The sequence below is a fragment of the Motacilla alba genome, chromosome 2 (genome assembly GCF_015832195.1).
Source record: "Motacilla alba alba isolate MOTALB_02 chromosome 2, Motacilla_alba_V1.0_pri, whole genome shotgun sequence".
In the NCBI taxonomy this organism is placed as follows: Eukaryota; Metazoa; Chordata; class Aves; order Passeriformes; family Motacillidae; genus Motacilla; species Motacilla alba.
In genome coordinates, this window is record NC_052017.1 from 43,118,167 (window position 1) to 43,143,312 (window position 25,146).

The following is a 25,146-nucleotide window of genomic DNA, read 5'->3' on the forward strand; positions in this document are numbered from 1 at the left end:
CACACACAAATTGAAGAGCAAATAACTGCCCAGCAAGGATCTTAAAGAACATACTTGTCACAAAATGTATTTGAGCATTTTATCTGAGGGACTGGCAATTTTAACCCACATGAAATGTTGTTTTAAATAATTATTCTGATTTTACAATGATAATATGGAAGAGGGGGAAAAAAAGGGAGGGGAAGGAAGCTGAAAAGTGGGCTAGCTGAGCAGCAAAGAGAAACAGTATTGCCTGGCTTGTGGTTCATCCTTGTGGCTATAGCCTGGAAAAATTCCAGGCACAAAAAAGTCAAAACAGAACAGGGAGGTTGAAACACTAGCAATGCTTAGCAATTCCTTTGTATTTTAACTTCATCTTCACACTCCAAAAGAAAAAAATATTACAGGAAAAAAAGGAACTGAATTATGATTTCATTAAAAAGAATGTAAACAGTAATTTGAAAACAAAGGGCGATGCAATTTGTTGCGTAGTCACACAACATTCCTCTTGGATTTGAAATGCACCAGCGGCAGTTCCACCCCTTCTGAAGGTGCAGCCTGACGTCTCGCAGTTGAGCCTGAGCAGCTGCTGGAGCTACAAAGTCTTTCTTTCCTCTTCTGTCAGGATGGGTGTGATACGGCTTCCCAACTTGTCTAGGATCCTGTGTTTTTCTTTTTACATTATTCTCATTCTGCTTCAACAGACTACTGCAGCACGAGAACTGAAGTTTGTGGTTGTAGTAAGTAGACTTGTTCTCTGTTTTGTTATGGGGTATACAGGGACAGAATTACATGTCAGTTGAATCAGACAAGATGTACAGTTTCTTTGCTTGTCTTCAAACTTAGAAATGAGTACTGCTGTCCTTTTGCTTACTGAGTTTAAAGACCTCACCTAAAGAAAGACAAAATGTCTTTAGTTCTTAGACTTTTCACCTCCTAATCTCCTAATTATTTCACCTCCTAATTTAATCTCCAGATTCTCATCTCCTAATCCCCTAATCTCCTAATTATTATTTCAAGATAACTGACTTTGTGGTAGATGCATAGTGCAGAGCAGTTAAGAGATGCAAAGTCCATATTTACCTATTCTTCCTTAGTTTAGCTGACACTCTGATGCATAGTGTGAGAGCTGGTCATTACGGACTACCTCTTCTATGCTTGGAAGCTGAAGCCTATCATGTTACAGAAGTTACCACACATAAACTCACAAAATAAATATTTTCCATTTCACGATAACTGAATTGTCACAGCAGTACACTGAGAAACGAAATACACAGGCATTTTAAAGTGGAGATTTGAGAGACATGTTGTACTAACTTCAGTTAGGCTGAAAACAGACTGCAGTAATTCTTTTGCAGGACCATTTCTTATTTCAAAGTAGCTATACACTACTACAGTGTCACTTTCCCAAATATCTCTAGAAAAAGAGACATTAATTCACTGTAATGCTTTGGATTATGAAGGTTGAACAATGGTCCTTTTCATTCTTTTTTAAAACAAAAGGTATAAAGATAAAGAATAGTTAGTCCAAAGGAGTATTTTCTGTACAAAGTTGAGGGGATTGGAATGAACTTTTATAAACAGGCAATTGAAGATCTTTTCCTTCAGCCTTTCCCCATTTGAGACATAATGTGTGCAGAAGTACTGTGTCCAAAACATATCTTCTGACTCTAGATAGAGCACTTCATGTATACCCACATTGGGTGCATTGTGCATGCACAGCTTGGAGGAAGGCCAGAGTGCACAGGAAAAACCAGTTCCTACTCCTGCTGAGACACCACACATAGCAGGGACCTGACGCTAATTCCAGTAACATTCTGTATACAGAAATATACTTACATGTTTTTTCAATGGTAACAGGCAGAACTGGACACACAGATGGAAACAGGTAGACAGCAAGCCTTGGAGCATTAACTCCTTGAAAGGAATGAGATTTTTATTGATTGCAGCTGTTATTGTGTTTTGAAAAGCAATGGTTTTGCAGAATGGTTTTGGAAATGTTACCACTATGGAGATAGAGACTCCTTATCCAAAATCATCTGCTTACCATAACCAACCAACCAACCAACCAAACAACAAAAATTTCTAGGGTAGTTTGTCACAATAAACACTAAATAGTAGATAAATTTCATTTAGGCTGTCTTCCTCTTAATCCTGTTACTTTTGCTTAGGCTGACCAATCACATAAAATGTTACAATAGGTTTAGTCTTATCACAATGTACATATTTTTTCTCAAGGCATGGTTTATGTATGCTCTATTGAATTTTGCCTTCTGAAATCCCTGATCGAATTTTCATAGAAACAGAATTGCTAGTATAAATTTACAGCATAGCTATTGACCCCATGGTGAATATATCACTGATATAATGGGATATAATGAGGGTATTGCTACAGTCAAGGTAAATCTGAAAGGCATCTTTCTGACATACTTCAATAGCCACTGTCCAACTGTCCTGTATGTTACTATGTTTTCACCTGGGAGTATTACTGCAGTGTGAAAATTGTCATAATTGTCATAATGAGTTTTTAAAACTTCCTTAGCAGAACTGCACAATAAAAAATACATCTGCAAGGGCCAGGAAACACGGATAAATGCTCACTTTTCTCACTTCTAGAATTGTGCTGTGCCTGGGAAGGTGTCTCACTCTCTCCTCACAATTTCCAACTTTGTGCTGACTCGGTGCGTTTTGACTATTGGCCACAAGCCCTGTTCTCTGAAAAGCTCTAATTCAAGCCAATTTGTTAAAATGCTTTTTAAACGTCTTTGCTTACATGTAAACATTAGCTCTTACCATAACTCTTGTGCAATGAATTTAAGATTACAGGCAGAATTTAAATTTAAAAACACATAATTTAAATTTAAAAAAGAAAATAGGAAATATGTAGGACAATCAGGCACCCAAGTAGAAATGAAGTACTGATTTATTGCCTCTGTTTAAAGAAGTTCTGATCTGGACCTTCTGCCTCTACACCCACACACACACATTTCACCTGTCATATATACAAAGAGGTGTGGTTTCTGAGGCTCTGTGGTTTCATCAAGTTTTTCTTCTTGTAACTAGGATAGGAAGCGTTGACTGAGCGTTGTCTCTGAGTGTGATTTCTCTAATCAAGCCAAGCCATCTGAAACCTTGACTAAACATGCTCGGTATTTCTACATCTGGTTTCCCTGAACTGACAGCATGATGGTTTTACTTCACTTTTGTTTCTTTCTTCCTACTGCTAGCTTCAAAGGATGAAATCTTTTTGTTTAAAGTTAAGTCTGTGAATAAAGTGTTTGCAAGAGGCTCACTATTACTCAGAGACAGATACTTCACTGTAATTCAGGGCATTTCTAAATGAAGATGTTATACATATATGTGTGTATTCTACACATGCCATTTTCTCAGTGCACCCCCTCCTCTGCACCAGTTTGTCTCCAATATGATTTTTCACCTGACAACCATGGAAGCAAATGCTGGCCAAAGTCTGAGTCATGTGACCATGTTCATATGAAATGATCATGCTCACAAAGTTACCAAGAGTGAATGGATGAACACGCCACCAAATCAGATTCAAGCCGTATCAGAGTGGAAGGAGAGGGTAATGAATTTGATAATTATTCACCTACTGCTTTTGAGAACTGAAGTGAAGCACTTCAAAAGGAGTGCCAAAATTAATATACCAAACAGATCTGCTTTGCTCTTCTTGTGTACTTTCCCCTTACCATCCCCTCCTTGATTTCTGGCGTTTTTTCACTTATCATGATGCTTCCTTGCTCCTCTTCTCTCATTCTGCAGTGTTCTGTGTCTCCTGAAAGGTCAGGAAGGTAATCTGTAGGCCAGGAGTAATAAATGCTGTAGCACACGTTTTCAAATTAATTTGAAGAATTAACTCGTTTTTAACAAAGTAGAAATTATGAGTGTTGAGAAACACATATTGATGAATATGGCAAATTCTGTAGGGATACTCTTTCTTTTCCTATCAGGTGTTCTAATGAAAAAACACAGTTTGAAATTTCAGGAAAAATCTCCTAAGATGTAGCTGTGAGTGAAGGAGTTAGTCTTTCAGGTTAAGTGGTTGTTCATATGGTTGTTTCCTTTGCAGCTGAAGCAGAGTCATTTTCAGAAGTAGCAAGGAGGTTTGAGCACATACAAAACCAGTTGGCTAAGAAGCTTTGTCCTTCAATTCCTAAAAATGGGGTTCTGCTTTTCTAAGTGTTTGCTCCCTACTTGCTGCTTCCAGCTCAGTGATCATATCATATTTGTGTGATACTGCACAATGAAGGTGCACAAATATGAACAAGGAGCTTAATTATTTCCTATTTTGTGCAGACTTAAAGAAGCTGTGCTTCTTTTTAGAAGAGCACACCTCCACTCCTTCAATTTCTTAAGGTTACAAAGAAATAAAATATTTTTCTTTACATCTCCTGCTCATATATATCTTTTGATCTTGATCTTTCTGCACATTAACCTCTATTCAGATACAATGCTGTTCTGACTTATTGAAAGCTTTACAGGTTGACTGTTGTGACCATTGTGACATGCTCAGGGTTATGCTGTACATTGAACATAAAACATCACAAACCGGTATTTAAAATCTAACATGTTGCCAGTAATTTTTCACTAATAAAAAGGGCAAATTTATGGCCAAGATCTAATGTTACGTATTGCCTAAAATATACATAAAAATTAGTCATTTAAACATGTCAGTCAGTTTGAACAAGTCAACTACCCATAAAAATGCGTTTGTGTGAAGCTGGATAATTTAACAAGAGAGGATGCAGCTATGCTGTAATTGGGAATTTAACCTTCATGCTTGACACAGGTACCAACTTGTCGAGAAAAACTAATGAATCCTGACTGACGCCTATGTACATCAGCATAAAAAAATCAACAGTAGTGCAAAAGTCCTTCTCTCTCACTTTTCTTGCACTCAGCTGAATCAGCCATCAGACAATGCAGCTCTTATTTTCCTGTTTACTACAGATGCACTGAGAAATTGTTATAAAGAACCAACTGAGATTCCAAATTATAAGAAATGAGATTTAAAGAGGAGTAAAGATTGCAGATAAGGAAAAAAAAAACCACCCACACAACAAACTTGATGGTGAGGGTGAAAGCCCTCCTTGATTTGCTGCAAAATATACATTTCAGGTTGGCCACATAGTGAAATTACACTGGCAAAACAAAAAACATAATAAGCAGTCTTCTACATGTTCTAATGGTAACTTATACTCTAGCAAACTTTGTTGTCTATTGTAGAAAACAGAGGGGAAAAATCCAATTATATTTGCCTTTAATGGACAGTATTTTCCATCTCTGAAGTACCTGCTGTAGCACAGGTTCGTGTGCATTAGTAGAGAAGGCTGATGGAAAGGGTGTGTGTTATAATTAAAACAGTAAGTCACACCACTGGTGTTTACTTTGAAAAATATAAACATGAAACACCTCCCAGTGGGAGTGGCAAACTAACTAGTGTGAACAACCCTCTCTGATGTCTGGGCAAGAATGATGTGGCTGAATGAGGCAACGGAGAGTATTAATTATAAACAAGTTATGTACCACTGAGGTATTAGGGCATAAATGTCATTTTATTAACAAATATACCATGATGCTACATTGTCATTTTATTGTGCTAAGTCAGGAATGAAGTTGGTGATGGGAACATTGATAAGCAATGGTAATTTTTCCAACAATTTGGGTCAGCATCCTGGAAGATTGTCTGGAGCCCTGTGAATTTGTATTCCAGCATTTTGTTTCTTGTGACACTTCTGTGGATTTAATTTTTCTAAGCCCACGCAGTATACACTTAGGGGGGATAATTTAGTTTTTCAGAACCATTTAATCTAGGGCTGTAATTTCCTTTGTATGCTGGAATAAAAATACAAAAAGGTTCATTTAATTTTTTTGATTAAAAATCATATGATTGAATGCATCACACTAATACTCAGCATGCTAGACTCTCCAGGATAGTAAAGCAACCAAACTCTTTGCACTCACTGAATTTGATAGAAATAAAATCCTAAAGACTTTAAAAAATATTTTTATATATGCATGTAGAAGTATTAATAAAGTATTAATTAAGCCAACAATGTAAATGTTTATACTCTTTTATCTTTGTTTTAGGGTGACTGAGAAACTGAGCACAAGATCCATGTGTACAAAGAATTACTTTTAAAGATACTGCTATGAAAAAAAGGTTACCAAAGAAATTTCAAGTGTCTGTGACAAAGTAATTAAATACTAATCTAAGCACATCAGTAACTGACTTAATATTCAGAGGAACTGAGTTTCCAAAATTCAGTCATATTTCCTGTCTAGATGCCTAGCTGCGAACACAGTCCCAACATTAACATCTTGGATGATTAATTTAATGTTCTAGGAGGAAGAATCATCAGGCTTATGCCCACTTAATTCTAATATAATTATACATAATTTTGATTTTAAAGAATGTATTCACATCCTACTTGACCAGGTTTCTGCACATTCTCCAACATTTTCATTTGAAAAATGACACTGGAAGTATAATGTATGCTTCACTTCTAGTTAGAGAAGAAAGGAGTGTTAACAGTAATGAACTCAAGGGGTTTTATTGCTTACATTGTCAGCTTTTCCGGCACGGTGACCGAACACCAATTGTGAACTTTCCAACTGATCTACACAAAGAAAGCGAATGGCCCCAGGGATTTGGACAGCTCACCAAGGTATGTTGACTTTCTTAGAAGAACTTAAAAATGCTACTAAAAGAGGAAGTGGGAAGATATTTTTTTGGTGTCTGTCTCAAAAGCATTAGCAAATCCCAGGTTCTGATAGTTGCTATTAGTAAATACCAATACCAGTAATTCATAAGCATTTTTCCAATGTTACTCATTCAGCTATTGTTAAATTGAAATCTTGTTCATCATAGCTTTATAATTACCTTCCTAAAAGTAACAACTTCTTCAACTTCTTGATAGTGTGTCTGCTTTCAAACAAATGGCAAGTTTAAAAACTGTACTGTTAACATCGATGAAGTTCCAATGACCATAAAGTACTGAGCCCTGTGATAGGGCAAAGACATGACACCTGCCCATCAAGTCAGGTGACAAGTCTACATCTCATCATTGGACTGACAACCACCAATTCACAAAACAAGAGAAGACCTGCGGGAGAAGGTTGCTTCTGGGAACAATGTGTCTTCCAACAAGGCCACTTGCAGTCCAGAGCTTCACTAGGATGCACTGAACTTACTTGTTGCTCTGGCATTTTAACATCAAGCCTTAGCTCTTTGACTGTATTTGACATATGAAGCTCTGGAGCAAAAGGAACCCAATGCATTTCCTAATAACATTTTGACATGGTGCAGAAGTATGAAACAGAGACAGTACAGTGTTTAATGTTTGAAGAGGGCTTAAAAGACCTGTAAAATTCACACACAGAAACAATGCATTACTATCTTATTACTAGCATATGTACTAAGATGTTCCTGCTTTGGCATTGACTTTTTTGAGAGCTTTTTGCTATTTTGCTATCTTTTTAGCAACCGTAGTAGGAATATACTTCTCTGACAGGTAGAAGTTAAAAAGTTCAGCTCAGGGTTTAGAAATAAATAACAAAAAAGACAGTGTGCAGTCTAAGACAACTGCAGCCATACCAAGGCAAAGACAGAAGAATGCTACTTAAGGCATGAAATATTAGCTACAAATGTGTAAGGCTGGACAAATAACAGAGCAATGACAATGATAAATGCTGGGCTGTCAATCATCCTCTCTTAGCTGTCACTAAATGACACACATTGTAAAGAACAATGTGGACCGGTGTCTACAAATCTACAGCTCTGTGGAAATAGTATTTCTATAGAATTGGGGGCATTGCCTCTCTGTAACAGATGTTGCAATCTTAGCATTTTAGAACATATAATGTCCTTATAGATATAAGTGAACATTTCTATTAAAAATTCTAGATCACCTGCAACATACACAGCTGTTCTGGTTTTGGTTGAGAGAGAGCTGGTATGGGGCTCTGTTTTGGATTTGTACTGAAAACAGTGCTGATAACACTGGATGTTTTTGTTACTGCTGAGCAGATTCAAGGGGTTTTCTGCTTCTTGTACCACCGAGTTTGTCTGGGGATGCACAAGAAGTAGGGAGGGGACACAGCTGGGACAGCAGGTCTCCACTGACCAAAGAGATATACTGTACCATATGATGCCATGCTCAGCATATAAAACTGGGTAGAGAAAGAGGAAGGGACAGACATTCAGCTTGATGTGGTTTCTTTTCCTAAGTAACTGGGATTGAGCTCTGCTTTCCTAGAGGCTGAACACCTTCCTGTCCATGGGAAGTGGTGAATAAATTTCTTGTTCTACTTTGCTGGCATGTGTGGCTTTTGCTTTTCATATCAAACTGTCTTCAAACCCTGGAGTTTTCCTACTTTTACTCTTCTGATCCTCTTCCCAGTTTCACTAGGGGTGAGTGAGAGAGCAGTTGTGTGGCGTTCAGTTGCCAGCTGGGGTTAAACCACAATAACATTATGTTATACAAACAGTTAATGATCACTTAAAAGCTGATTGCTGAAGACAAAAAAAAAAAAAAGAAAAAAAAGACACTTTTATACTAAAAGTCTCTAGTCACCTTAATCTAGTAGTCACCCATATGCTTGCCTTACAGACTGGAATGCAGCAGCTATTTGAACTTGGACAGTACATGAGGAAACGATATTCCAGCTTCTTGAACAGCACATACAACCGACAAGAGGTATAGAGCAGATCTGTCTGCAGCACATTTCTCTGGCATAGCAGAACTATGGACTTATAAAAGCACACTTTCATACTCATTTCATTAATGGAGAAATTAAGGTAATAGAAGAACATTTTTGAAAGTCAGACTTATGTCAAGGTAAAAACAGAATAAAGTCTACTTTTCACCTCTTACATTCTGTTTGGGTCTTTCACAACCTAATTTTCCCAAACTGTAAAGCTCCACAATGAATGAGCTGGGAATTTGTAGAGTGACCATTATTGTTTTAGTCTGTTGAAAGATAAATATGATGGGCCATGCTCACGCACTTCCTCCTGTAACAGAGAGGTCTAACAGGTCTTTGGATGTGCTTATCATACAGTACAGATCCATTGTGGGGAAGACACCTCTAACATCTTGATCTATTTAGGAGGCATGCATTATGGGAAGATATGAAAGACCTTTGCTATGCTTCCAAGAGAAGTTTGTGTTTTTGAGTGCTGTAACATTCCTGATCACTGATAGACCATAGAATCATTTAAGTGGGAAAAGACCCTTATGAATTTCAAGTCCAGTTGCTAACCTGTCCACCACTAAATCATATGTATCCATGTTATGATTGAGAAAAATAGGATGGAGAACGTCTTTCTTTGAAATAATGTTTTCCTATTCTTTCAGCTCAGTCTGAAGGTTAGATTCCAAATTAAAAGATGCCTTGGAAATTCTATTTGTGAAACTGTAGTAAGGCCCTGGAAAGCTCAGTCACAGTTTCGCTGTTTTGAATTTATGCAAAAATATAAAACTAAAAACAAGAAGTCAGTATTAACAAGTTGGGTAAAATTTCCCAAATATTTTATAGTTTCCATTTTATCATTAATTCTTTGCCATTCTATTTTCAGTTTTACATCCAAAGTACAGATTATGATCGCACCATTATGAGTGCCCAGTCATATCTTTCTGGCCTCTTTCCACCAACTAGCAGCCAAATTTGGAACCCTGAGCTGCTCTGGCAACCCATTCCAGTCCACATTTTTCAAAAAACAGCAGAGCAGGTGAGTACTGGCTAGAAGCATTCTATAAAGCCTTAATTTTTTCACAGAAGCAAAAGAACAGAAGAAAGGAAAATAGCTAAAAAGCATTTTAAAGCTTTTTGAGTTCAATATAATAGAAAATATTAAATGCAGCTACGGGCTGACAAGTATGTCATACGTGAACTGTAACAGCTACATGAAAATCCTCCTTCCATAGTTGCAGAAAACCTGAATTATCACACACACTACCATTTTCTCCAAGGTTATTTCTTCTGACCAGAACACTTTTGGACAGTATTCTAGGGAAGTTGCCCTAAATCTTTACAGGAAACAAGTGCTTTTCTAAACACCACTCAACTAGGCAGATCTTGTCTCTTCGGCAAGTTTTTTCCATAGTTTATTCAAGGAATTGAATTTCCACCAGCCACTGTAATGACCTCAAAATGATTACCTTCCTATTCTGGAATCACTTAGGCATTCTAATTACAGACAAGGGCTCTTTTATGCTCAGTGCTACAGAAACATTTAATGAAACCCTAGCACTTCTCTTGCAAATCATAAGAGTAGGCCTACCTGAATAATAGGTCCTGTAGAAGTTTTACTTCATGTAGCTCACTCTGGATGACTCAGGTTTAGATTTGAATTTCACTTGCTCTTGTGACAAGGACTGTGTAAGGAACAGTGTGGCCAATAAGGATAAAAAGCTTGTGAGTGTAATAACAGAAAGCCTCATTTACTTCTGGCTTTGAGGACAGAAGCTGACTTTAAGAAAATTTGTATAAACCCCCTATTACATAACTGCCCATCACCAACATCAGATGATGGACTCACTCATTAGGGGGCTGCCACGCCTCTCTCCCTTTGATGTTGCTCCATTCTTAGAGACCATGCTTGAAAACAGGTACAGAGAGAAAGGGTTCCCACAAACTGGATTAGGTAAGTGTGATTCAGCCAGGAACTTAACCCTGTTCTTAAACAGAAAAGAACATTGTCATTGTTATTTAAACACGGGACACCAGAGGAAGTCCTTTCACCAGAAGACAAGAAAAACATCAAAGTGGTTAGAGTTTTGGCCATATAATACCTCAAAGCCCTTAGGGGAATCACGATGCAATGAAACAACTTGAGGAAGGCAAGCTCATTTGTAGGAGTCTCTAGTGCCTCATCACTTCTGTGGCTGCTTCAGGAGTGAGAATTGATGCTTTCAAACACACCTCTGCAGCAACACAAAATGCCTTTTATAATGCAAACCACCTGGAAAAAAAAGATTGTTCCCTTGTTAAACCAAGCAGATGTTTGAAGGTATTTTCAAGCCCCAAGCAACACAAAGTGGGAAACTGAAGCCAGGTACAGTCCTGTAAAAAAACCATAATCACAGTTTATTTTTAAGCCACTGAGATCTATCAAGACTTGACAGGCAACAGTACTGAGTACTGCTTAATGAAGCCAAAGGAAGTGGCTTAATTAACAACACCTAGAGAGAGATAATTAAGACATACAGCAAGAGAAACATTTGTTATTGTGTAATTAAATAACATTCCCCAGTTTCATATTGCAACTTTGAGCTTTCATCTTCCAGTGTGCTGCTGTTACAGAAAAATTGCACCCTTGGAAACCTATCCAAGTGAAAGTGGGCCAGGGTCAGTTGGTGGCTGCTGCCAATGACCCACTGGAGACATGCTGGAAATGCAGTCTGTAAATGTTACAGGATAATACTAGTGCTGGGTCAAAAATACTCTAGTGATGTGATATGAAGTGCTGAACCAGCACAAGCTTGTTTTGTTCACCATGGCTTTTCACTGACATTTTATGCTGTATCAGGGATCATTTTTCTTTCTGCAACTGATATAAACCATATTTGCCAGAGCTCAGGGTTTGAAGGATGCATGTATTTACATGTATGCCATATCAAATATGTACTGTCATGTGACCTCATAATGCACACACTGGGAGTAATAAAAACTAACCATTTCCCTAAAGAAGAGCAGAACCCTTAGGCCCTCAGCTTTTTGACATTTCAGGAGAACAATCTGTCATTCTTGTTTCAAGTTCTGTCTATTAAGTGGTATTTAAAATGCTCACCATAATCCACTGGTTGTCTCCAAAGAGATGAGACCTGGATGTGTTGATGGAGAAGCAATTCAGGTTCCAGTACCAGATGGAGTTAAGTTATAGCTGGGGGAATGCAGAAAACGAGGGGGAAATTATAGCTTTTTTTAATTTCTGATCATGAACCCTGACCCATTTCTCAAAGCAATCCCTTGACAGACATGTGTCATATCTTTTTGCCAAAATCAGTTAAATTGAGGGAAACCAAGCTATCACAGAAACAAGTAGCCATTGAAAAGTCAAGTTACCCCAGTCTATTCACTATGTTAACTGAATTAATGATTAAGGTACCCAAACAAACAATTATTGAGTAGCTCTAGCACAACCATGAATCTGTCTAAAAATATGACACCATTAATTTCAGCAACAGAAAAACAGAAGGGTGTTGATAATTTTAGAACTATTCTAAGTTTTCCTTTTCATGTTTCAGAGGCTGAACTTCCCTCTGCCCAACTGTCCCCGATTTGATGAACTTCAGCATGAAACACAAACATCTAAAGAATTTCAAAGCAGAATACAACCATACATGGTAAGAGAGAAAAAAACCAACCAAACAAAAATCCAAACAAACCCAAGATGTGAGAAAAATGAAGGTAACTAAGTTGTAGAAGTTATGGAATTGCATTTTTTTCCTTTTTTTTAAATGCAAAAACAAATTGAAAAATTTAAACCTCTGTTTAGGTTAGATATTAGAGAAAGTTTCTTCACCCAGAGGGTGAAGAAAGCTCTGAACAGGCTCCCCAGGGAAGTGGTCACAGCACCAGCCTGACAGAGTTCAAGAAGCATTTGAACAATGATCTCAGGCACATGGAGCGATTCTTAGGAATGTCATGTGTAGGGCCAGGAGTTGGACTCAATGATCCTTATGGGTCCTTTCAAACTCCGCTTATTCTTTATTTCTGTGAAAATTCTGTGAAAAGGTTGGGTGTTAGTGAATCTATCTCCATGCATGTTCCATATGTATTGAGCATTTTTGGTATACTCTTCACTTTTTCTCCACAGGATTTTTTACAAACAATGGCAGTTAACACAGGGCTTGAACTAAATCACCTTAAAATACTGGACAATTTCCAGCTCTGGAACACATATGATACTCTACATTGTGAGGTAATAATAAATCAATAGATGCCGGGGAGGAATATAACTCCAACTTTGAGTTTCAATTAAACCATGACAATGTGTTTTCACAGGAATGAGTTGTATTCTCTCCCCCACCACACACCTTTTTTTTTTTTTTTAATTTGAATAAGTTATATTTTAGTGCTTTGGTAAAAGATTACTGAAAAACATAGTCTATAAGCTTGGGAGACTTCCATTTCATGTTTGAAGAACTGTTACCATTCCCATTATTCCCTTTTCCCCCTTCCCAATATGTTATTCCCAATAGAATTATTGAGCATGATGGCTATCATAGATTTGTGATTTTTAACAGAGAGATGAAATTATTATCTTTAAACTATTAAGAGGTAAACATCAAAATACTTAAGATTTTGAACACGAGAGATCATGAAAGTTCTATCAGTTAAAAATTTTTGAGACAGTGATTGGTATCAGTTAAAAAACACCCAAACTGACCCCAAGCATGGCATAATTCCATTTGGCCCCAGTCACTACCAGCAGTGCATGAAGGATTTTGAACATATCCTCTACAAATTGTGGAAATTACACATGATAAGACACTGTCACTGTTACATGACTGAAGAGTGACACTTGTCTCTAGTTGCCCAGTGATAGAACTGGTATGTAGACACGTGTATGGAAAGGCAGAAAAAATTAGATATTTATAACCTGAAGACCCAGAGAAAGGAAAAGAAGAAGACATATGTCTGCAATATTTCCCACCAAAAACATGTATCTCTATAGCAAGAACACATTATACCAACAAGGAATCTCCTTCATTCAGGAGCTTCTGCTCTTTCCATTCACTCACTTCAGGCCAATCCCCATTCCCACAGAATTTGCTTCAGGGCATGCTCTGGAGTAAAACTATACTGTGCAGAGAATTGCAGGACAGCCTCAGAAAGTATAAACTAAGCAGTGTGAGGGTAGATGATAGGATGATGGAAACCAGTGAATTATAAACATGCTTTTGTTTTTCTTTATCACTAGGATATTCATAATTACACTCTCCCTGTATGGGCCACTGAAGATGTAATCAACAAGATGGAAAAACTAGCAGAATTGTCTTTACTCTCATTATTTGGGGTTTATAAAACAGAAGAGAAATCACGACTACAAGGAGGTAAATCAAAAAATGCATAGCTTTAAGAAAGGAGGAGATAATGCTACATCCTGTCACTTTACTAATGCAAAATTATTCAAACAAATCCTTGATTTGAAACTATGGACATTGGATGCCATATTAAGTATTCAAACATGTACTGAACATTGGCACTTGGATAAAATTGTGCAGCAAGGCATAAAAATTAATATCTTCAGGTTTTCCAGATTTTTAAAGGTATTAGGACTTTTTAGAAATATTATGGAAAACTAAGGGAATAAATCAGGCCCTCATGGTTATGATCATTACTTATAGTAGGTTAGATTAAGTTGTTTCTCCAACATTTCTTCTAATTGTTTACTGTTGTTTTTCTCCCTTTGATGTACTGGTTATACATTGTGTCAAAACACTGGCAACATATTTGTAGCTCTCTGAGTGATATAAAGCTGCTCCAAAACAGTCTGATCAGAATAGAAGCTGAGAGATTCCAGTTATGTCTATACTGCAAGAACTACAAGAACTGAGAACTACTGCTTAACTCCAAAATGGGAGCACATAGCCTGTGCTGCACATTCTGACACTACTTCAGGACACAGCCCTGGAATTTATCATATGATCCCCAGGTATCCATGAGCAGGAAATCCAAACAATTGAGTTTGAATATTTGCAGGCTGGAACATTTGAGGCTAGGCTTTCTAATGCACCTACTGTGCAGCCTAGATCTAGGTAAAGAATTATAAGCAGATCCATCACCTAGGCATGCACATCACTGGATCAAATTTATAGCAATTACAGGCTCCAATCTGCAGTGAAGCCTATTAGCTGGCAGATGCCCATATCACAGGGTCAGGACTATTTAATGTTCACTGGCATACCAGTTACATCCTCTTTCCTTAGAATGATATAAACTGTGCTTCGGGGAATTTCTGCAGCCCTTATCCATTGGTTTTAGAATATCTTTGGGCTGGAGAAGTCAAAAAGAGCTTAGGAAAAAGCAAAGAATCAATAATGTGTAACATGTTGGAAGTAAATAGTTAAAGTATTTCTTTGGCAAGTAGAGAGGAAGAGACCAACACAGTTGTCATTATTCCAACACTACAAAAAAACCAAAAAAATAATGGAGAGATCTCAGCATAACAGAACTGGAAGTGTCATTATCACCAGTTCTCAGGATGGTTCTAAATGATTTCCTGTGAATCGGGCTTCTTTACTTGACCTGGATGATGAATCATATATTTCTCCTCTGTAATATCTTCTTTGTAGTTACAAAATTGTATTAAACTGAAAAATGAGTATGAGGCCTGAGTAGATGTCTTATATTTGATACTCACAATATTTTGTCTTTTTTGTTTCCATTCAAACATTATACCTTCATTTTCCACTTCCTTTTTCCCCATCTTTTTAAGGTGTCCTTGTGAATATTATTTTAAACAGTATTAAACAAGCTGCCAATTCTTCAAAACCAACAAAAATGGAGGTCTACTCTGCAGTGAGTATTTTCATCTTTCATAAATCTTGCTTTGATTTTACCAGTATTTAAGTTAAATGAAAGAATAATATACTACAGTTTAATTCAGCTAACAAGCTAAACACCAATCAGTACAAGAACAAAGTATAGGCATGGATCTCACCTCAGTTTTAGTTAAACTATATTTGGCAAAAACCCTATATATTTTATCATTCATTATTCCTACAACCCAGTGGTGCAGTTTCTATTAGTTGTGTCTTTCCTCAAGTGCTCCAAAGATACTGGCACATAGCAGAACTTCAGCTGTGCCTCCAAACTTCTCCTTTGTGGGTTCTTTTTTATTACTGCTATTATTATTTTATTTATTTTAGAGGATGAAGAGGGACACTTTCATCAGGTCAAGATCTGTTTAGCTCATTCATTATTCTGTCTCTAACAAGAGCCAAAGGCAAGGATGAATGTGAGAATAAAGCCAGCAGAGAGTGATAAAACCTTCCAGCAATCTGTGTCTTAGGGACTTCCTGAGACAGAATTTGTCCCTGTGTTTAGTGTCTCTTGACAGACTGTCTTCCATCAACTTGCCTAATTACTTTTTAAATTAATTTATACCTTTGGAATCAGCAACATTCTGTGGCAATGACTTTTGTGTTAAAGAAAAAAGTACTCCTGCTTTTATTCACATTTTCTGGGTCTCTAATGAATTTACTATTTTCTGCCACTCCTCTTCCATATTTCCTTTTCCAAGTCAGAGTCCTACCATATTTAATCTTTTCTCTGATAGAAACTTCTTGGTACCTCTAATCTTTCTCACTGTCCTTCCTACATGATTCTAGTATTACCATGTTCTTTTTGAAGAGGAAAGAGCAGTACATCCAGATTTTTCATTTCTGCTTTAATACCCTGAGTTCAAGTATACTGTTATTTTTGAAACTGATCAGCTTATAAAATTCCAGAACCTGAATAATAATTAAACCATAGCTGCTAGACTATAATATAAATAGGTCTAGCAGATATATATATACACACACATATACCTAAAGATGCTTGCAAAATTTATGCTTGCAAAACTTATGCACCAAAGTGTTTGGGCTTCCTGCCTTCAGCTCCTCTTCCTATGATCCCTGCACAAGCAGGGATAATGGGTAGATGAAGAAACTATATGTGGGTGAGTAACAGATCCCATAAAAATAGAAGCCAAACTGAGATTTTGTTGTACGAGTCCAAACAGAAGGAAAAATAGAAAAACAAATCTGAAGTGGAAGAAAGGAGAACAGTCTTTGAACACAACTATTTGTCTGGTATACTACCTGAAAAAAAAGGCACTTGTACCTTCACTTGAAACACCCTAGATTAAACTACTTTACACTGCCTTAATCTGACCTTGGAGCAAAAGACACTACCAAAGGAAGGAAAAGAGAAATTTGACTTAAAAACTAGATTTATTACTCAAACCACATCTTGCTTTCCCTCAGTATCTGTCTCCAAAATCCTGCCAGATGGCGTAAGACACATACTGCAGTAACTCTTTGGAAATGCCTCCTGCTGTCTGTAGTAATCAGTTAACATGTTTTTCTCAATGGTGAATATATTGAACACATTTTTAGGGCCAAATTTACACAGGTTTTCTTTTATCTTGATTTCTACTCCCTCTCTACTCTTGTCTCATAACTCTGGATGAATGCTAGTTGACTTAATTGACTGTAAAGAATGGAATTTTTTTTCCTCCAATAGCATGACACCACAGTTGGGGCCCTCCAGATTGCTCTCAATATTTTCAATGGAAAACTGCCACCATATGCTGCTTGCCAGTTTTTTGAACTCTACCAAGAAAGCAATGGGCAAGTATCTTCTTATTGATGCAAGAAAGAGTGTTTAGAATTTGCTACCTTCTTCCCCAAAACCATTTTTCTCTCAAATACTGTGAGAACATACAATTTTGATTTAAATAGATACTTCACTAACAGCCCATAGGCACAAAGTAGTATAAAAACTAGGGAAAATTACATTTTCTGGATGTGCACATATGCTTTGAAAGACAGGAAGAAGAGATAAAACAAGCCTTATGAGAGGGAAGAAAATAGTAAAATAAATTTTCCTGATTCTTCAGATGATAGTAAGAACATTTCCAAGATGTAACTCCCACAGTAAGCCAGTTGGCTTAGAAGAGCCCAGTGCTGGGCCATTCAAGGAGCCTGCAGAAAGACCTTTTCAGCTGACTGTTATCTGTGCAGTTAAATTAACAGCTTTGGCAAAGTGGGCTTTGCAGATGTCTCTCACAAAGGCTCCACTCTTGGAGAACAGGTCCTAGAGTAGGCTGTTAAAGCCTATTTCCAACATGCTGTCTCAAAGTAGGAAACCTTCTCTTTAAGAACCTTCTTTTAAAAAAACTTTTTAATGTTGTTAATCAGGCAATATAGCATCGAAATGCATTATCGGAACGACACTTCAAAGGATCCTTATCTCCTCACTTTGCCAGGGTGCACCTCTTCTTGTCCACTTGAGAAGTTTGCTGAACTAGTTTCTCCTGTGATTACAGAAAACTGGTCAAAAGAATGTGGGAAGAAAGACAAAATGAAAGGTAGTGTAACAGTTCTGTATTTTCCACATAAGACACAGAGGCAGATATTTATCAGTGGCTCTGAACTTTGTACCTTTCACACAATCAATAGATTTCCCTTTAAGTGTGGGCCAGATTTACTATGGACAAGGAATGACATTAACAATATGTTAACAATTTAACATATTTAACAATATGTTAAATTAACATATTCACTAAAGGAGCTGCCTAAAGGCCATGGTCAAAACTAGATCTCCACCTGCTGAAAATATTTAAGAGAAGTATGGATGTTGGTGCGATACAGGGGTCCTGTTCATGTTGGATACATCAGACTTTCTGCAAATGCAAAGCAAAAATGGCTTGGAAATGCATGGTAAGATCTGTGCATCTGTATTTCTGCAGTTGTACTGAGTGCAGCTGATCCATGATCCACTAACAGCTGAGAACTGATAACATCTTCCTGCCTGCATATTATTTCTGGGAGGGAGGAGAAGAGCAAGGCAACACATGTTACTTTTCAAGAATCACGTTATTTCCCCTGTCCTGCATATATTCACCATTTTGCTGATCCCTGATGAAACAATTTTTCTTTTTTCATTAACTACACATAGGCCTTCCTGCCCTATGGAAACATGGGGGTTAGATTCACCTATGCCCAGTAAGCAATCTATAAATTTCTAGGATTGAAGTATATGTTCTTATGTTACATGTCAGTAAATGTGATCTTGCCAGAAATATTTCCATTGTACATATATGTAATTAGACTGTTAGCTTTGCATATGAAATGGTATATACATATATGTCTTTCATTAACTCCCTTTCCATTTATTTTTTTTTCTTCACAGATATTTTTATCGGATTTAATGTTGCTGTTGCCTTGTTGTCCATTTTTAACCTTGTACTGCTGTACCTCCTTTTCCATTATGGTCGCTGCAGGAGCAGAAACAACTACCAAGACATTTAATGTGGAGGTAAAAAAGTGAAAGCAAGAGCAGCAAGACATCAAGGAATACTTGAAGTTGCTGATACCCTTCAGTTTGCTCTGGTCAAAATAATCTCCAAAGCACATTCAATAAACTTGAATAACTGAGGTATCTGTGGCCTAAAATTCTACACATCTGCAGTGAGAAATACTGTAGAAATATGTTATTTCAGGAATTACTGGATGGATGGAATTACTCCAATTTATATCTTTATTCTACTACTACTATTAATCAATCTTATATCAACCACTGGGGTGAAGGAATGCTATTGCCTATGGTTTGTTTTTTTTTTTTTTTTTATATTGCCTATTACCATTTAGCCCTTTGCTGCTCAACAAGCCTTTCTTCAAACTACATTCTGTAATATTTACCTTACTTCCAATAAATGGCTATTTTGCTGATGCACAGGAAAATAGTTTTACTGAGCAGAAGTTGCAGTACTGTATGAAAAAGACTCATACCAGCAGTTGGACATACTGTTCCTAATTTAGTAGTGCAAATTTATGCATGAGTTTTGACCTTGGCCTTCAGCTAATAAAAGTCTTCAGCCTACTCTTTAAAGGAGTCACATCTCCATAGCTCTCACTAAAATTAGTAAAATTTTATAATCACATATCCAGGCATCAGGCAAGAAGCTTAGTGCAACAGCATCTTGGTCAGAGTCTGTAACTTCAATAATATGGATAAGTAAATATATTAAAATCTATTTTCTGCTGCTACACTGTTTTCCTATTTTTCTGAGCTCCCAGTCATGAATGACCCTTTGCTCTGTATTTCTTTGAGCCACTCTTAGAAAAATTCCTCAAGTTATCACTGTCTTCATTATCTTTTATTTTAAATCACAATAACTCCTTTAACTCCTGGCTGCGTTCACAATACTATATGTTAGCAAGATGTACACTAAAGGTAAGAAAACAATGATTTTGCTTTTTGTATGTTGATCTCTTCTGTGCAATTTATTTTGTTTAGTTTGTAAGCTTCTAATGTCAGGGAATGTGTTTCTGTAACTGCTCTTGAGTGTCAAAAACTATATGTATAATAAGTACTAATATTGCTGTATAAAATCCTACTTATTGTCATATGTTTCAAGACTGAATCAAGACTTTTTTTGTCCTGTAGTCCTGCAGAGGATACTGTGAATTACAATACCTTGGAGAAGTCTCTTTAAAAATCAAGACAGCCATACAAACAGGTGCCAACAGCAGGGTCAGCCCAACAGGTATAATGTGCTGAAGCTAATGTGTCCTGCTGAGATTCAGAAAGAAAGAAAGCTGAGGGATGGAGCTGCTTAACTCAGACACAGCATCACAGCAATGTGAATACACTGCTTCCGGACTGACTTTCACTCACATTCTGTGGTTCGCAACATGGAGCCCAGGAGCCTTAGTGATCTGAGATAGTGATCTAGAGATCAGCCCTCAATATTACAGCTGAAATGTGATATAATTATATATAGTGATATTAAATATTATATATTAAATAGCATAAGTCAGAGTAACAGAGTAGCTTGTGGGAATATAGCACTTTCCAAACTTTGCATTTCTTGTAATAACTTCAGCTACTGAAGTGTCCACCTTTTGAAAATTATTTCTCACTCGGTAAAAAGCTTTTTAGTAGTATCCATGACATTTCCATTTTATCTATTTTAGGAAATAGCATAATCAACTGGTGGATTTGAGTCTTACATGTTCAGGATTTTTATTGTATAACAGGTTGATGCAAAGCTGTCAAAGATGAAAGGCTGTCCCTAAATCAGATGGTTTAGATGTACAAGCTTCAGCTTGTAACTAGTCATTTTTATCCTCACATAAGAACTTGAAGGAATATCTATATTTCAGTCAAATGCATTAAAGCAGCTCTAGGAAACAAGCCTGACTTGGCTTGGTTACTATTAAGATGTATACTCAAGGTGGGAAAAAATACAGAACAAACTGCAAAACTCATCCTGGCTCCTGTATGTGCTTATATATATTTCTAGAAATATATACACAGTCAGTGGTTATCTGATACTGAACTGTGCATTACCACAGCCATAATGCTGTTGGTACCCACTAAAGGATAAATTATGTTTCTTATTAGAGGAAGTCAGATGCTTGACAAATGAAGATGTATCGACTGATAATGTGCAGTAAGAACCAGTTTTGAAATATTACAAAATCAGTCGATTGCATTCCTCAAAAAGCAGAATGGGACATATTTTTCCAAGATTGCTTCTTACAAAAATAAGTAGATTCAGACAGAAAGTAAAATGTGAAGTGTATGAGACATCTGGGATGGTTTATGCTGCCCAAGCCTATGTTGTAACAAAGAATTTCAAAAGATAAGGCAATTCTTATTGCAGCAGGAGCTGTCAGGAAAGAGTTTTATTGCAGGGACACCTTTGTGTTGAGATAGTCATACTTGAAAATGCATATGCACTTTTAGAAAGAATCCAGTGAACACAAGTTACAGAGAACATAATGACAGGTTCAGATGGTGTAACTTCAGAATTAATGAGGGTACTCTAAAGATGTAATAACCTAGTAAAGTAGGCCCCAAATCTCACTTATAGGAAAGATGTTTTGTCTTATCAAGTAAAATTTCTCCAGTGGAGTAAAAGTTGACAAGTTCATGTACATGTAGACAAGTTCATAGCTTTTTTTATTTTTCAGCCATATTTACAATTTGCCTAGCATAATCTGCAGACTGTTTGTGATTAGAAAATATCTTGTCTCCAAGCAACTTGTGGCACTGCAATAAAGTACTTGAAACAAACAATTCAACATTTGCCATTTTATCTTATTGAAAAACAATGTAGCTTTCAGTAACTCTAGAATTTCCAAACAAAAGTAAACGTTCAGATTTGTTGTTTCTGTAAAAACAGATTTTAAAGCACTTTTGCTTTGATATAAATAAAGTTGATGGCATGAAGCTCTTCAATTTGCCCTCTAGCAGTGACATCATCTGTCTCTACAATAATTACAGTAGCAACTAGATGCTCTGCAGCAGGGTTTTCTGGTGCCTATGGTACACAGTAGTGCACATGCAGCACTTTTCACCTCAGTCAACAACAACCTCCTCTCACTGAATTGATTTTATTTGGGAACTTCTTTTTTCACAGGCCTGAATATTGAGCACAGTGGGTCAGCACAGAATAGGCATCTGACTTCCAGAGTAATATTGGCTCAGCCAGGATCACTCATGTTCATTTGTACCAGTAATGCAGAGACATTGGATCCAAATGACATTATTTCCTCTCACTGTAATGCATTTTCCTAGCTGTGGTAAGAAAGCAGAATGACAAATGCAGTCTATTTGAATGAAAAAAAAAAGAAATCTATTCAGTCCAAAAGTTCTTAAGTCTGGATTAAACCCCAAAAGACAAGAATTATGTTTCTAAATTATTCTCCGTCAAAAAAACCCAAAAAGGCTAAAACTTACACTCTACAAAGAATATTAATGATTTACTGTGCTGGAATTTAAGAGTGATGACGAGAGTAGAAACATGCTTATTTTTAGGCACATAACCTTGGCCCATATAAATCCATGCTGAGGTGGTGTCAGCAATACTGCATAGGATTGTATTCTTGGCATGGAAGAGTTAAAACTACTGTATTCCTTATTGCATTTCTTATAAAGATGGGGATGAAAGATGGACATTTACCTATAAACAGCTAACTTTATTGATTTAGACACTAATGCTTCTTCATCAGAAAGTGCAAAGTATTAACACTCAAACAGATAAACATGAGTTCTTATTGAAATAATAGCATATCACTTGAACTATTACATTACATGGTCTCTTCTGTGTCTAGGCAACTTCACCTTCAAAGGGATTAGAGCACTAGAAAGACCTGCAAGATCATGTGTAGGACATCAGGTACAGCTGGAAAGACAGCTTAAAAGACTAAGTCCTGTTTTGCTAATTTCTGTTAACATCTCTTGTAGAATGACACTACTTTTTCTCCTGAGACTCAATGCATTATAATTTTTTTCCATCCTGCAGACTGAGGTTCCAGTGGTCTTTTAAAAAATCTGTAGAGAGCAGAATAATGGCATTTATCAGTTCAAAGTAGATAGAGACAAAAGAAACTGTCCTGGCTTTGCCTCTGTATATATTTAGCTGCAGTCATGTGCATGTCCAAAAAAAGGTAATTTCTTTGTGCTCTGTTTACAGCAGCTAAATCTCTTGCTCTCTTCCTACAGTGAGCCCTTGACTTCAGAGGACACAGCAATTCTCCTAGCTCATCTACCCTATTAGCCAAAACTATGGAAAGAAAAGGTGTAAAAGGCAGTCTGATCATAAAGTCTTTTCATTAGGAAGATGAGAATAAATGCGGACTGTAATTTACGGTCCAAATAGGTAAGCTCTCCATTCTCTAAAATACAAGTGTTGACAGCATTTGGATCAATAATTACAGGCAGACTAGCAAAATTCCATAATATCCATAACTATTGAGCTGTCTGAGGACAGTGCCAGTACTTGGAAATGGAGCTCCTTCATTCTTTCCATTCTAAGGCATTCTTGCAGTTTCTCCTGGCTGCTCTTCAGGAAGCAGCAAGGGCTGAAGCAGATCTGAAGCCTACAACTTGTTCAAAAATTTTGAAACATGCACATTTAAGATTAAAATAGATATGATTAGTGGATTACTGTAGTACTTGTTGTACAACAGTTTCCTTACTTGTTTTATTAGAATCTATATGAAGAAATACTTTTACAGTGCAGGTCAACTCATCCAGAGCAGTCAAATAAACAATTCAGACATAGCATGTTAAACTTGTATTTAGATGAAGTCATTTGCTACTGATACAATTAGCTCTACATGAGAATCTTCTGTATCCTCTGTAATATGGTGGTGGAAGATAGCTTTATCAATCCATTACCCACAACAGACTACTTTTTCTTAGTAAAAGAAGATGTGGATGAAAAAGCACAGTAATCTGGAATACTCTTGAAATAAACACACAGAAGTGTCCTTTTGCTAAAAGAAGGCCTAATTTTCACTTTACACAGTTAAATGTTTGGAAGGAAGGATCTGAAAAAGACAGGCTATACTAAACCATGCAATGCTGCAGTTAGCTCATCTCCAGCACAGTTACTGAGTTGTCTTCTCTTGTAAACCTATTTTCTTTCCCCTCTGAGTTACTGATAGGATAGAGGTGAAGGACAACAATACAGTGAGTACTATAAGCTTAATTTCACCTATTTTAATGACCAAAATATTTGGCCATGTATGTGAACCAAATGAGCCATTAATCCTCATTCTAACTACCACACTGAACCTCAGTGTTTGCACCAAGCATAGTCTCTGTTGATATATCTCTCCCCCTTTCTGACCATACATTCAGTAATATCAATACTATAAAAAAAACCACTAGCTGGGCTGCTTGGTATGGTTGTCTAGTTGAGGTTTCACTTTGGTTTGAATGCCATCCCTCTGTAAAGACTAATTTTCATTATGAAGTGCTGTTGTCATTAATGACTGCCTGACTTCAGCTCTAAGAAGAATCCTACAATCTGCAATATCGCGGGCCAGAGTACAATCATTTATATCTTTGAACAAAATGTTAGGAGATTTTCATACCTATAGCTTGCATTATCAAAGCAGACTGAGCACTCTAAACAAACTTTCTTCTTTATTTCAATAAAGTAACTACCACTTTGGAGAGTGCAGACATCCTCTGACTCTTCTTAAATGTGTTATTTATAATTATATATCTCTCTGGTTTAGGATGTATTTTTTAGATGTAGTCTATATTTGTCATCAGAGAAAACACAAAGTCTAATATGAGGCTCTTGATGATGATAGGTCTTGACTATTTAAGAAAGAGCTGTGTATCCTGAAATAACAATTACAAACTTTAAAAGAACTGCATTGCAGAGCAGAAGAATGTTACAGACTCTTACCTGTTTCATGGAAATTCTAAGAAAACTGGAAATAACTATAGGAATGGTCAGAGGTAGGGGTTTGGGAGATTTCTAATAATAAAATATTAAAACTTTGGAAATGGGCTCTTCTGTCAAGAATTCCTGAAGTTACTCTTTCTGTTCTTCTCAGAGACGTTTTTGTTTTCTACCATGTCCCTACATGTTCACTGAGCCCTTGTAAATGTTACTGT

The 25,146-nt window shown here is 36.8% G+C and overlaps 1 protein-coding gene across 2 annotated transcripts; it reads left to right on the forward strand.

Annotated features, from left to right (window-relative positions):
* Positions 1 to 539: 539 nt before the first annotated feature.
* LOC119698196 (prostatic acid phosphatase-like) lies at positions 540 to 20,546 on the forward strand. Of its 2 annotated transcripts, XM_038129842.1 has the most exons (12): positions 540 to 719; positions 6,570 to 6,665; positions 8,610 to 8,696; positions 9,578 to 9,730; positions 12,249 to 12,347; positions 12,821 to 12,925; positions 13,928 to 14,060; positions 15,446 to 15,528; positions 17,239 to 17,345; positions 17,916 to 18,085; positions 18,910 to 19,035; positions 20,167 to 20,546. In XM_038129842.1, the coding sequence occupies exons 1-11, from the start codon at positions 606 to 608 to the stop codon at positions 19,026 to 19,028; spliced, it is 1,266 nt and encodes a 421-aa protein (XP_037985770.1). In that variant the 5' UTR covers positions 540 to 605; the 3' UTR covers positions 19,029 to 19,035; positions 20,167 to 20,546. The 2 variants fall into 2 exon arrangements, with proteins under 2 accessions (XP_037985770.1, XP_037985769.1); XM_038129841.1 differs by having other exon boundaries at positions 18,910 to 20,546.
* Positions 20,547 to 25,146: the final 4,600 nt, after the last annotated feature.

Coding starts and splice junctions, on each gene's coding strand:
- LOC119698196 (XM_038129841.1), top strand. CDS start 606: ATGGGTGTGATACGGCTTCCCAACTTGTCTAGGATCCTGTGTTTTTCT. Junction 12,348..12,820: donor GCAGAATACAACCATACATG/GTAAGAGAGAAA, acceptor TTTTCTCCACAG/GATTTTTTACAAACAATGGC. Junction 17,346..17,915: donor CTCTACCAAGAAAGCAATGG/GCAAGTATCTTC, acceptor GTTGTTAATCAG/GCAATATAGCATCGAAATGC.